This window comes from Lissotriton vulgaris, chromosome 4_1 (genome assembly GCF_964263255.1).
Source record: "Lissotriton vulgaris chromosome 4_1, aLisVul1.2, whole genome shotgun sequence".
Classification (NCBI taxonomy): domain Eukaryota; kingdom Metazoa; phylum Chordata; class Amphibia; order Caudata; family Salamandridae; genus Lissotriton; species Lissotriton vulgaris.
In genome coordinates, this window is record NC_141691.1 from 421,196,171 (window position 1) to 421,210,518 (window position 14,348).

At 45.4% G+C, this 14,348-nt stretch overlaps 1 protein-coding gene across 1 annotated transcript; it reads left to right on the plus strand.

The window, feature by feature from the left end:
- The first annotated feature begins 9,442 nt into the window (after nt 1-9,442).
- On the plus strand, nt 9,443-13,395 carry LOC147718826 (pterin-4-alpha-carbinolamine dehydratase 2-like). The gene is made up of 2 exons (XM_086966785.1): nt 9,443-9,490; nt 13,264-13,395. The coding sequence occupies exons 1-2, from the start codon at nt 9,458-9,460 to the stop codon at nt 13,393-13,395; spliced, it is 165 nt and encodes a 54-aa protein (XP_086822911.1). The 5' UTR covers nt 9,443-9,457.
- Nucleotides 13,396-14,348: the final 953 nt, after the last annotated feature.

Here is a 14,348-nt window from a genome sequence, read left to right on the forward strand (position 1 = left end):
CGCCTATCCGTAGAGCCCCATAGAACGCTAGTGCGAACGCAGCTTTGAACAGCAGCACCTCCCATGTTGAGCTACAGACGCCATGATCTGCTGACAATAGGGCTGTGAGCCTTACCAGACCGATCGGTTTTCTCGTATCCGTCAACTGTCCCTGTATGCTGCGCCAACCCCTCAAAGCCTTGCGCACCACAAAAGTGTTCGTAGGATCCCTCATGCCCTTGGCCTGTGCGAAGAAGGAAACCGCCGCCCTGTGCCTATTTGCAGCTGCCACCGAGCGCCCTTCCTTGTGCATCAATTCTAAATATGCTACAAAGCTGTCCTCTTGTGCCCAGCTAACCTACCACCCGTGCCCCAAGAAAGTACAGTAAGACAAGAACGCCTCTTCGTATGCTGTCTTGGTCCTGGGGGCTAAGCTAGAGGCCACGAGGTGCAGTAGTCTGGGGCACCAATCTGCCAGAGAGCAGCCGGGAAAGGTGCTGGCGAGGGATCTGCTGCAGGAAGCTGTTCCCTGAATACCTGCATTTTAAAGCGAGAAAGGGCGTCAGCTGCATTATTAAGGACACCTGGCACATGTTTGGCACTGAAAACTACCTTCCATTTCAAGCATTCTAGCACAATCTCCTTTACCAAGCACAGTATGAATGGACACCGTGCCGCTTGCTGGTTAATGCGACCAGAACACCACCGACTGATTGCATAGGTGCTCTGGCCAAACCATCAATGCTACCTATATCAGGAACAGTTCCAGAAAGCCGATGTTGGTGGTCAAACCCCACGACCTCCACTCCTCAGACCACCTCTGGGCGACCCACTTGGTCCCCAGGATGGTGCCAAAGCCCACGCTACCAGCAGCATCTGTCCATAAACCCAACTCTGCTGATGTCGTGGGGGGGGCCGGGCCACAATATCCTGCCATTAAAGTCCTCCAGGAATGCCATCCATATCCGCATATCCTGGCGAACCTCAGATGACAATCTAGAGCAGTGATGTTTCTCTCGCAACCCCTTCATGGCTTGGGCAATCGAGCGTGAGAAGGGGCGTGCCATTGGGATGACCCGTAATGTAAAGTTCAGTTGACCCACCGTCTCCTGCAGTTGTTGTAAGGTAACCTATTCTTTGAGTAGGCACTGGCGCAGCGCTGCCCTAAACATAGACACTTTGCCCTTGGGCAACCTGAAGCAACCCTCCACTGAATCTATTTCGATGCCCAGGAATTCCAAACAGGTGGACGTGCCAACCGTCTTCCCAGGCGCTAGCGGGACCCCAAAAGCCTGCATGAGCACGCAAAATTCCTGCAATGCCCAAGCACACTCCCGAGTCCCCACCGACCCCAGGAAAAGGAAATCGTCCAAATAATGCATGACCTGTTTGTGGCCCGTCGACTGCCTCATGACCCATTCTAGAAAAGAGCTAAAAGTCTCAAAGTATGCACATGAAATGGAACAACCCATAGGCATGCACTTATCAATGTAAAATTTGCCTTCACAGGCGAAACCCAGGAGGTGGTGGTCCAAAGGATGTACAGGTAGGAGACAAAAAGCAGATTCAATGTCCGATTTAGCCATTAGTGCGCCCTGCCCTAATCCCCGCAATAGTTCCACGGCCTGGTCAAATGAAGCGTACTTCACACTACAAATACCCTCATCTATAGCATCGTTCAAAGATGCCCCTCTCGATGCCGAGAGGTTGTGAATCAATCTAAACTCGCCCTTCTCCTTCTTGGGTACTACACCCAGTAGTGAACAGACAAAGTCGGGGACAGGCACCTCCTGGAATGGCCCAGCTATTCTGCCCAAAGACTGCTCCTTTCCCATCTTAGCAGCCACCACTGAAGGGTTATGCTGAACCGATAACTGATTCCTGCAATGTGCGCTGCCTGTGTATCCCCCTGCCGGGATCCAGAAACCTTGGGAGAAACCTTCCTGCAGTAGGGCAGCCGCTGTGTGGTCTGGGTATCTCTTCAACCATGGGATCATTGCCAAGACGTCAATGGGAGTGGGACCAACCGTGCCTACTACCTCATTCTGGTTTCTTCCCCCCTCTCTGACCTTGATTAGCATTTCTGGACCTGTCTCGGGATGGGAGGTGTGACCGCAGATTGCGCAGGCATGTCTAAATTTACATGTGCCATCTGGCCTCGCACAAGAGCGCTTATTAAAGTCCCAGCACACACCTCTCCTTTCCCCCCAATCCCCCCTATTCTCCCCCGGAAGTCGTTCCCCTGCGCTGACCGAAAGGGCTGCTGGGGTTTTGCAGAGAACACATTGGCTACACTGGTGGGCTGGGCCGGGGCCATGTTCCCTGAGAACTGCTTATGCCACGACAGCGAGTCAACCTTGTCCCATGTCAATGAAGAGTCAAATTCTTTAGATTTCCTGAAATTCACATCATATTCCTTCCATGCCTCCCCAGGGTACTGCTCGCTCCACCCTACAATCCTGCTCTGGTAGCAAGCCATTGCTGCCCGTACATTAGGAGGGCGTTCAACAGTGATAGCCGTAAGAATGGAGAAGGCCCTGATCCAATTAATCAAAGTTTCCTCCACCCTGAATTCAGCACACTGTACTCTCCATTCACTAGGGTGCATCCATTCTTTAAGTACTTTGGCATTCTCCATTTCCCTATTGTCCATTAACAGAGAAAAAATGTAAATATACTTTCCCGTCCAAATCATTTCCTTTACAGCCCGGGAAACATGTTGTGCTGGTTCCTCACTCCTGGACGGGATTGAACCATCCCCCAAGAGAGGCAGAGCCACCTCCTTACCATTTCCGGACACTGGAGCCGGTCCACCGTCGATTTCGTTCGGTTGGGCGGTATTCGCACCTGCAAATGAAGAAGAAGAGGAGCCTCATCGGTATGATCCAAGGTTGAGGGCAACACACCCCCCTTCTGCAGCCAATGCAGTATAGCCTCTTTCTGAGCTGTTAGCTCGGGTGGGATTGGAGCTTTAGAATCCGGCACCGCCCCCCCCGGGGGCACGCCCGGTGGTGCTGATGGACTAGGTAAAGGGGCGGCCGGTGGAGGGAGGGGCCAATGGGTGCTGGCACGGGGGCCGTTGGAAGCTGCCCAACAGAGGCAGGCGGGGCCGGCCCCACAGGAGGGGCCCCTGATGGCAAAGCAGGAGCTGGTGCCGTGGGAGCCGGGACTACCGGCTCAGGGATAGTGGGAACAGCCGTAGGTGCAGGAGCGGGTGCGCTGCACCTAGATCTCTTGGGCTTGCTCCTTTTAGGTGAGGTGTCGGAATCCCCCTTTGGCAAAGGCGCCGTAATCTGCCGTTTGGGCCTACCTTGTGGGTCCGAAATATTATCAATCCTCTCCATCATGCGAGCCTCTAGGCTATCAACCTTACCCAATCTCTTATCAATGGCATTCATTCTACGCATCATAGCTTGCATCATCATCTCCATTTTCGTCCCCTTAGCCCCCTTAGCTCCTGTCATTTTGCTGCCCACTGTCCGACACTCTTACTGCCCGGATTCGCAACCTGTGCACACTTGTACCTTCAACAGACGGAGGATACGCAGGGGGCTGTGGGCACCACGCAACTGTGGCCGCAACACACCGGCTTGTCCAATTGTTAGGGGTGACCAAACTCTAACGTAGACCCACCCGGCGGCCATTAGAAGCAATGAAATGCAAGCCCCCCGCTCTCCTCTTACCGCCGACGTCCTGCGTGTTCTACGTCCCATACTCCAACCACCAACTTAGCGTTTCACTGTAACCCGGATTGTCAGATGAATGCTCCGGAACGTACGGTCCTCGCTCAGACTGTCTGCTTCCAATTTTGCACTCACACACACTCCAGCGGCAGTCCTTGACCTGAAAAATAAGAACAGAAAATTAGGAGGCCCTGAGCGCGGGGCACGACCAGTGTGGGGGAGCGTCCAGGCGACAAGAAGGGCCACCTGAGCGCTCCCCCCTCCTTTATTCCCGGGGTGGCGGGGAGGGGGCGGCACGCCCCTTCCCTCCACCCCCCAGCCGTCCGCCCCTCTGACCCGGAAGTCTGCACCACGCCTTCTGGGTCAGTGATCGGGCGCCAGCCAACCGGTGGTGCGGCGCACCCCCCCCGTAATCATTGGACGCCGGGAGGTCACGCCCCCCACCACCGGGAGGCAAGGGGAGAGGGGATCGCCGCACCGCCATGCGGGCGGGGGCGCCAAGAGCCCCCCTTTTCAAAAGCTTTTTTTTGGGTGCCTACGTCCTTTCAGCTAAGTGCTAATCAGTTGAGGAACTATATTTTGCCTGAATCTATGGTTTAAAGAAATGTTTTAAGGAGGATAGGGAGACCAAAACTTGTGTTCAGAGTATGGTTGTCCTTGTTCACATTAGTACATAGTGACAAGGAAGTTTTTATTCTCTTTTGAAGTGTCCTCTAAAGTATACCTTCAAGTCTCACAGAATGATGATGCAATATCTGAGCCAAGAATCTGATTGTCTTCAATCAGGATACACTGCATGAAATCTTGCTGGTATAGAAAAGCACGTTGAAGCACTCACACATGCTCTAGGTATTCCGTACCAGAAATGGTGCATGATTTAAAAATAGAAAAGGACACATTTCAATCTTGTATTGTGCTCCCGGTATGATTCACTTGACGAAGAGAACCTTCTGAATGCTGCAGAAGGGGGCTTAAGCAAAAGGTATATGATTTGTGTTTTGTAGATTCTGGTTTCCATACATTCACCTTCTCATATAATCATATGTAGACATTAAGGGCCTCATTTATGAAAGTCTTGCGCCACCGGTGCATCACTTTTTCCCATGTTAAAAGTGACGCAACGGCGGCGCAAGGCCTTCATTAATAAGGCCCTAAGTCCTGAAGAACAACAGTTACAAGCGAGATGTGTGCTTAATTGATGCTTTAATGTGGTGAATTTATTAGATAAAAACATTACCACAAATAACAAGCAGATTGAACAATAGCTTAATTTCTAGTATGACCACTGTAATAAAAAGGTTGCAGTCTGGCTAGGGTCATAAATGGAACCGAACTGTAACTGTTGAATCTGTAGAATAACTATAACTAACTTCTTGTGAGGATGCATTTTAAAAGCCATTATTACTGGAATAATGAATAACTAATATCAAAACACACAATGTACAGTTTCAGCATAATACTTTCTGTGAACACATTGCATTAATCCTCTTCATGTATTGACATTTCAGATGAAGGCAATCAGCAAGGATGGAAATAAGATTACCACAATAATATTCTTGATGTTATTGCGTTTCCGCTACCAACTACCAATACACATATACCACTCCCTTCCTGTTTCATGCCCACCAGTGTTGCCTCTTCATATTGTTCACCTGCAAAACTCAAACCGTATAGAAAAAACTCCCCACCACAAACTGCTTTAAGAGTACATCATAGCCTACTATGTGAGAGACCCTGCATGTTTTATCTAAAGTGACACATCTAATGTGGTGCAAAAAGAGGTGCTTTACTGACTACTAAGCTACCCCTGAATGGCTAATACTTACGGCTGCCAGATAAAATGAGAGGGGTAGAACATATCAGACTCAACATCGACTATTGATTTACTAATAATCAGACTAGTAAATGTAAAATCTTGCATCACAAACTTAAAAGGATATACATAGATCAGGTGAAACTCCATTCTCTTGCAGTCATTATCCAGGTGGCAGAATGGGAGTACACTTCGTCATATCATTATAGGAATAAAAGCCTTCCAGTGTTCTCAAAGAAGGCAAAAGCAACTGTTGCAAAACCATGAAACCACAGATAAATACAGTAATTCCCATTCTTTAAGAATTCAACTTTAGCAGTTATACTCACAATGTTGTGGAAATAGGCTAGGTAGCACAATTATGTTGCTGAACCATAACATGAGTATATATAATAACTTGCTACATCTAGTTAATTTGCTCCTTTAAAGTAGTAAAATGATGAGATAAATTGCTAGGGTTCCCTGAAGCTTTGTGTTATTGGCTTACGGTCTCTGGACATTCTGGTGAGTTTTTATTTGATTGACAGGAAATAGGGCTTCTGCAGATTTCTAAAATGTACATTGAGCCTAGGTATGTCTAGAGGAGGGCTTGAGTTTCAAAAAGCATAAACCTTCACTCACATACCCCTCGGTTTTATTATCTTGCACACTGGATCTTACAGTGGATAATTTTTGTATCTCCCATTTTTCACCCTCGTTTGTATTCTGATGTCACTACCTAATGTGTCTGCAAGACAGAGTGCTGGGATCACTTGTTCCCTTCTGTCCCATTTGTTACATCATTCATTCTCAAAGGGAGGTTAGATGGCAAAAGAAGTGGGAGGCATAAAATATTAATGGCTTTCAGACGCTTAAACATGTATAAACTGGCATTTTCTTTTGCAAGAGGTGCAAATTATTTCGATGCAGTGGTATTTTATAGAACAAGTAAAAAAGACTCCTCGTTGCTTGAAGAAAGTTACAAAGAGGGGAACCAGCACGTGCATCATGGGTCTGATTTACAAGCTTTTTTGTAGCTCATGATGTGCCAATCCCTACAAACCCAAAACTTATGGTTGCCGCATTTTGTTAAACCTGTCTCTCTGACAGAGACAGGGGATAAGTAGGAACTTTAAATGTTGATTTCTGTGTATTGGCTGTAAGCAGCAATCCTAGAGAGTGTGAAAGCAGTTTTAAAAATAAGAAGAAAATAACACCGGTTATAAATACATGTGCAGAATTACCATGTAACTTTGATGAAAACAATGTGCTTAGAATGCATATAAATGGTGCAGACTGTTTTATGTACTCATACTAGGGCTCAAATATATTAAGCAGCACTGCGGGAAAACTGCTTGAATAGAAGATGTTAAACATGCATAAACATTTGATTCTTGACCTCAGCATGATCATGGGGGCATATTATCAAGGACAGGCGATACATTATCACCGCTTTTATCAGCAGGAAACTTCTGGTAAAGCGGTGATAATGGCCTTGATAATATGCTCTATGAATTCCAGTCGAAGCCCATGTTAGATGTGAACACATTTAACATGGGCTTCGATTGGAATTCATAGAGCATATTATCAGGCCCATTATCGCCGCTTTATCAGCAGTTTCCTGCCGATAAAAGAGGCGATAATGTATCGCCTGTCCTTGATAATATGCCCCATGGCTTTAAAAACAAATTAATAAGTTGCTTATGTAGTTTCAAGTATTTCTGTAAAATGGTTCTACTTATACAAAGATCACTGTTTACACATGATTATTGTGGTCATTTAATATGATAATGAAGAGTTCATTCATTGACACCCAAAGTGTAAAATGTGAACTCAACTTCTAACCAACTTGTTTTTCCCCTTCAAGGATAATACAGAAAAATATTTTACTCTTCATTAATATAGCTTCTACATGGACTATGTCTAAAAATGATATATTAGAAGGTTAATGATGTAGAGGTTATGTGAAAAAATAAGCCTGAATGAGGCAAACCCGGCATGAATCCATAATTGTAATAAAATTGTTGCAAATGTCTGAGGGCTATTGTATTCATGTGAGAAGATGAGGAGAGATCCTGTTCCGGGAGAGCATCAGATGTTGACTGACTGACAGGAGACAAGAAGATAAATATGTTGCAAAAGATTCACAAATTGTGTCTCTATAATAGTGCGTGATCCTAGAGAAGGTTGACACACTTTTCAGATCACCTTTTCCAGAGAACCCTTTTGCTAATTCCTTTTTACCACTTGCCCTTATGACTTTTCCATTTTACTCAGACCAAGACTTGCTTTGAGACTCTACTGAGTTTCTCGAACCTCTCTTTAATGGAAGTTCTTTGATATTTTTATTCCATGTGAGCTGGTTTAAACACTGGCACTTTTTGCATTTCTCCCACTCTCTCAGACTAGAACTCTTTATAGATTCTGACTAATTTCATTTTCACCTGATTCATGGAATAGGGATTCTTGCCTCCATGGAACACACTTGTAATGCATTTATTAGAAGATTTGATTAACCAATGTTGATTTTCTATTTCTGTCATATACTGACTATTGAGATTAATTTGAATTAACCTGTGATTTCAATGTAGCTGCTCTACTAAAAGATTTGAATAAAAAAAACCTTTAAACATACATCAACTCTCCTTATGGACTAAATATGTTTTAATGATTGTGATGATAAATCATATGATGCATTGCTTTCTTCTTCTCTAAAACAACAGTAAAGATCTAAGTGACCCAGAAGTCAAGAAGCAAGAACACAGTGCAGGGATTATTTCATTTGATGGTAAATCATGATAAAAAGCAATATCATATCTTGAGAATAAGTAATATTATGAGGAATAATATTCTGAGGTAAGTAGTACAACATGTATGATTATGGAAGAAAAGTGAGAGCTGGTAGCAGTGCTGCAAGGGTGTTGCTGGTGCTTCCAAAATTGCAGTGGTTCACTTGTTCACTCAGTTATAGAAGACAGTGTTACACTAGGAATATTAAAATACAGATGTACTGTTGGGTAGAAGGGTTAATAATTTTCATTGTCACAACAATTGCATTCAATCATTTACATACAGGCTGAAGTTATCCAAGGCAAAATTGCTTTTTTTTAAATTCTCAGTATTTAAATTCAGTAGTGGCAGAATCTAAAGAACTTTGGGGCATATTACCAAGCAATAGCGATAATTATCACTATTGCTTGGTTAGAGACAGAAATTTACTGCAGCGCCGCGGCGAATTTTACCGCAAATACACCTTGGTATTACCAAGGTTTATCGCAAATGCGATAAAAATCGCCGCAATGCATGAATATCGCTGAAAAGTCAGCGATATTCATGCATTACCGAGCTAATGCTCTTAGCCATTTTATACACCTCCCATTGGATAACATGGCTAAGAACTGCTCAGGGCAGGTGTTAGCTTTTGGAGATATTCGCGCTTAGCGCGAATATCTCCAAAAGTTGGTAATAGGAGATAGTGATGTTAGCGACTGTTTTCAGTCGCTAACATCTTGGCACGCCCACTTTGCATGTCATTAGTGATAAATATCACTGACATGCAAAGTGGGGCCCAAGATGGTCGCTATCTCCTACTAGCTGTCGCTAACTGGTGTTAGCGACAGCTAGGTAATAGGGAGATAATTTTATCTCTGCTCTCTTGGCTTTTAAAGCCAAAAAAGCGGAGATAAACCCCCTTGATAATATGCCCCAATGTGACATAAATACAAAATATTCAAAACACATAAGATCATAATCAATTGATGTGTTTACAAGCAGAGCTGGGAAGGCGGCGCTGGCGTGTCCTGGTGTGCAGATAGCTCGTGTGTTTGGAAGCTGTGCAAGGGGAGCTACGAAAATGGTGACGTCGGAGGTTCACAGCCTGACACCTGAGGAAAGGACTCGAGCTTTAACTGACCTTACAGCTACAGGATGGACGGTAGAAACGTCCAAAGATGCCATTTCCAAAGAGTTCATCTTCAAAACATTTAATTAGGCATTTGGCTTTATGACACGCATTGCCCTCCGACAGTGGCGGCTGGTGACATTTGAAAGCAGTGGGGCGTAAAAGTTAGGAATTCTTTATAAGTAGCGGGAGAGCAGTGCATCTCTATTTACTTTTGCTATGTCAATATTTATTTTTTACCCCCATCTAACCCATATGCTCATAACCACAAATACAACTGGAACACATGCTCACTGCCCTGTGCGCTGTGCAGAGAGGCGCAGGACTGGATGGCCATCAAGATTTCTGAACACCTTTTTCGCTCACTGACAGGCACTGTGAGAAACTCGCAGTGACCTCATCCTCAGAGCTCTCAAATGGTACAACTCAGTTCAAATTATGCACTGTACAAGAGCAATAATATACATGAAAAAATTCAGAAGCAACACTTTTAGGGAATGTAACTGCACAATACATGCATTCTAAATAGGAACTAAATCACTAAACATAATGGTTTAAAGTTATAATTAAATGTTAAAATGTTGATATTTACTTTCCTTAATGCAGTTGCCTTTGGTTTGCCATCTCTCTTCTAGTAGTGCTCCAGCCTCCCACTCCAGTGCCAGTGCACTCTTTTTCCGTGTGGCGCATCGCACAGCGTGGACTGTGTCACACAGGTCCCTTAAGATCCCTCTAACCTGGATCTATGTTGATACAACGCATGCTATTACAACGCATGCTTTTACAACGCATTTTTTACAACGCAAAAACTTTTACAACGCATGTATTTACAACGAATGTTTTTACAACGCAGGTACCTTTACAACGCATACCATTACAACGTAAGTATTGGTAAATATATATTAATTTTATAATCGTAAATTAATTAAAAAATATATAATTTAATGAATTTTAATTTAAATTTAACTTTAATTTATTTTTACCCTGTACCCCCAAAACCCAAAACTGACCCTGAACCCCAAAAATACCCCTTTACCCAAAAACTAAAAACTGACCCTGAACCCCAAAAATACCCCTTTACCCAAAAACTAAAAACTGACCCTGAACCCCAAAAATACCCCTTTACCCAAAAACTAAAAACTGACCCTGAACCCCAAAAATACCCCTTTACCCAAAAACTAAAAACTGACCCTGAACCCCAAAAATACCCCTTTACCCAAAAACTAAAAACTGACCCTGAACCCCAAAATACCCCTTTACCCAAAAACTAAAAACTGACCCTGAACCCCAAAAATACCCCTTTACCCAAAAACTAAAAACTGACCCTGAACCCTAAAAATACCCCTTTACCCAAAAACTAAAAACTGACCCTGAACCCCAAAAATACCCCTTGACCCAAATACTAAAAACTGACCCTGAACCCCAAAAATACCCCTTCACCCAAAAACCCAAAACTGACCCTGAACCCTAAAAATACCCCTTTACCCCAAACATATAACATTTAAAATATAATTATATACTTACCAATACTTACGTTGTAATGGTATGCGTTGTAAAGGTACCTGCGTTGTAAAAACATTCGTTGTAAATACATGCGTTGTAAAAGTTTTTGCGTTGTAAAAGTTGCGTTGTAATGGTATGTCGTTGTAAAAGTTGCGTTGTAAGTGATGTTTCCCCTCTAACCTGCATCTAAAACTATTCAACGTAAAGTTAAATAGCAAAGACCGTGAAATCGCGCCCAGTATACTGATTTACTCCTAACTCCCAAGAATGTATATTCAAGTATACTGGCAATACATATTTTTAACATGTGGGTTTAACTCGAGTTAAAATATTTGCACATGCAAAATAACATAAATAATACTACTCACAATTTCATGCTTGAAGGGATTTCTATGGCGGCAAGACAGAGTCTGGTCAGCACTGAAGAGCGCAGCCCGGCCTATCTCGAACGGCTGCAGCTGCAGAGATGCCGAACTGTGCTGCATATGGCAGACAGAGTCTTCACAGGTTGGCACCTTCGTTCACTGTCAGCAGCCTCCGGTATTAGCCTACAGGTGCGATGTGCACAGACTGTAATAGTTCTCCTTTACCTGAGTTTTTTTTTCTGTGGTCAGTCTATATGCTCAGTACTGCGAGCGACTGGCGGCATCTGTCCTCAGGGTAGCGCCCAGCCATCTCCCTGCGTGTGGCACGGATTAAAAAGACGAGACACGTCTTGCCACAAGTTAATGTAAGCTTTCAAAGACCCTGGGAATAAACGCTGGAGCACGAGGCCTTGGTACTCCTTTCAACCTGTCTGCTCTCTGAGTCCGAGAAGCACATGAGCCACCACGCCAGATACTGAGATCTTTAATAAAGTTAATGTACATTATGCCGGGAGTGATAGTCAGTGCTGTGACCCACGACATGAGGCCCAATTGCGAACAGTTGGTTTATGCGCGGCCCCGGACCTGTGTGCCTGCCGCCTCCTCGCCGGGTCACAGGGCTTCGCAGTGCTGTATGCCCTTGTAATAACGCAGACAGCACGCAGCCGTAAGAAGGATCACTTTTTCTGCTCTCACACACCTCGAACCTCTGAAAACAGTTACAGTGTGTGCACAGACACGTACTAAACCTCAGGTGTTGATCATCACGGCAACTCTCTTTCTGCAGCTCGTTACATAGAGGTTCTGCTGTGGATGTGTTTTTTTGGTGCGAGCTAAGAACAATAAAGGGGGCTTTTGACTCTACTACTGACTTTGAAGCTAAATGGGCCCAATTACAGGTAGCCCGTTAGAGCGCAGGGGGTTGGTCGACACTACCTCCTTCCAGTCCCTCATCATGCAGTCACTAGCTAAGATGGAGCCTTGAGCTTAAGCCATTAGGTTTCATATGGCGCAGTTGCACATTAGCACAAGGTAGATGAGGGGGAAAGGGTGGACAGGGGAGCCGCGGAGTCGACCGACGCTCTTCCTTAAAATGCACTGTAAATATAAAAAGGGCTTGTGGTGTATCTGCACCAGCTCTCCCACAGGTGTATTGTCCACCACAAATCAACAAGAGAAGACAAGATGACGTCACTCCCCACTGATAAACCCCAAACAGGATCAAACTTGTTAAGGTTTACTGAATGGGGGCTAAACTGATTTGTTCTAGTCACATCTGCCTTGCACTGGAGGACATTAAAGCGAACACAGAGCAGAATTTTAATACCTGGAAACGGCTGCTGCACATAAACCAAGATCGCATCGCAGATTAAACACCGGGCGGTGCGAGGCAGGCATTGTGACACTGGTATCTGCAGACACCACAGAATGGTCATTCTCAGCAAAGGTTCCACCGATGCGGAAGGGGGGTTATAAATAATCCACCCTTGGGAGAAGGGTCTCTCACACACAGCGCTGGGAGTTGGAACGTGCCCGTGGTGGGCCTAGTTTAAATTCTAGGGCACGCGCTGAGGTAACTCAGCCAATCCTGGCGCAGCATAACATCGCCACTACGCCAGGATTGGTTAAAGAGCAGGGCTAATACTGCCCATAATGAGACCCGGCTCCCCCGTGTCTCTGCCTGTGTTCCTGCTAGAGGAGGAGGAGGAGGGAAGGGGCTACTGCATGTGTGCGCATGCGTGGGCAAGTCAAAAAATGACTTGTCCTAAATGCGCACACACTGCTGCTGCCCTCCCTGCCACGCCAGCTATCTGCCAGCCGCCTACCACTCCCTGCCACACAGGCCCGACCCCACCCTTCCGCTATCACGCAATGAGGTCATACAGTTAGTGACTCACTCCGAAACTGTCTGCGCTCGTAATAAATTAATTGGTATGCGCAGTCAGTGTCAGACAGTTATGTGACGGTCGTCCATGGCTAGTGGGGCAACGCCCCAATGCCCCCAATGGACAAACCGCCTGCCCTCCGAGCCGAAAAAAGAATCAGCATCCTGAATGGCTTAATGTGTACAACAAGGTCCAGATAACCGTCACCACACATGACGTTGGAGGATTGACCAAAAAGGACATCAAGCTGGCTCAGGTCATTGATAGGGCTTCTGCCTCCGTGTAATCACCATTAAGTGCAATGCTTTTTTAGCATGCCCGTATGTAAGCTCTACACTTAAAACAATCCATGCAGTGCATTTGTCTCTACTGAAAAATAAGCTTGCCAAGGGCACTTTTCAGATATGTTTTCCTCTGTGTGTGGTGGAAACCAGCCTCTTTCGGAATTTCAGAGACTGCATTTTAAAACTATTACAAGGCACGGTTAAATATTACTAATGGATCAGTGTGCTGCGCAGCTCGGGATGTGAACTATAGTCATAGTTTCCCACACAGTCACCTCATGTGGTAGCTAAATGTTTTCTGACATTCACGAACTAGGAATGTCCCACAACCCTTGAAATCTTCCCCGGTAAATTCCTCCTCCATGTTTATCTCAGTTTTGCAAAGAGACATGTTAAAGAGTAAACTAAGCAGAAAGTAGACTTGCCAATGTTCCTATAGCAATTTTGGGAGCCTTTCAAGCCATACAGAATGTGTATTATGGTCAAGTTCATGAACACGCATTACAAGATATGCGGCTCAGCACTTTGGATGACTACCTGTCATACTCATTCAGTCTCAAGTGCTCTGTTGTGATTTATAAAGTTACTAGCAGCCCGCCACAGCGTTGCCTGGGGCAGAAGGGGGCGGGGGCAGCATTTCAGGCTTGCGTTCACCTTACCTCAGCGTTTCTCCCAGTCGCACAAACCCAGGCCCCCGCTCCAGTCCCTCTCACTTCACCGCCCCCCACTACTCTCACTTAAATGTCTGCACCAAATGTGAAAGCCGTTTTAAAACCTATCATTTATTTTGCTATCCCTCTCCAGTCCGCTCCACTTCACCTCCCCCACTACACCAAGCCAGTCTACACGCCCCGCTGCAGTCCGCTATCCCGCTCCATTCTACCTCACTCACCGCTCCTCCCCACGTACTTCACCGCTCCTCCCCGCGTTTCACATACCTCATGGCGCTGCAGTC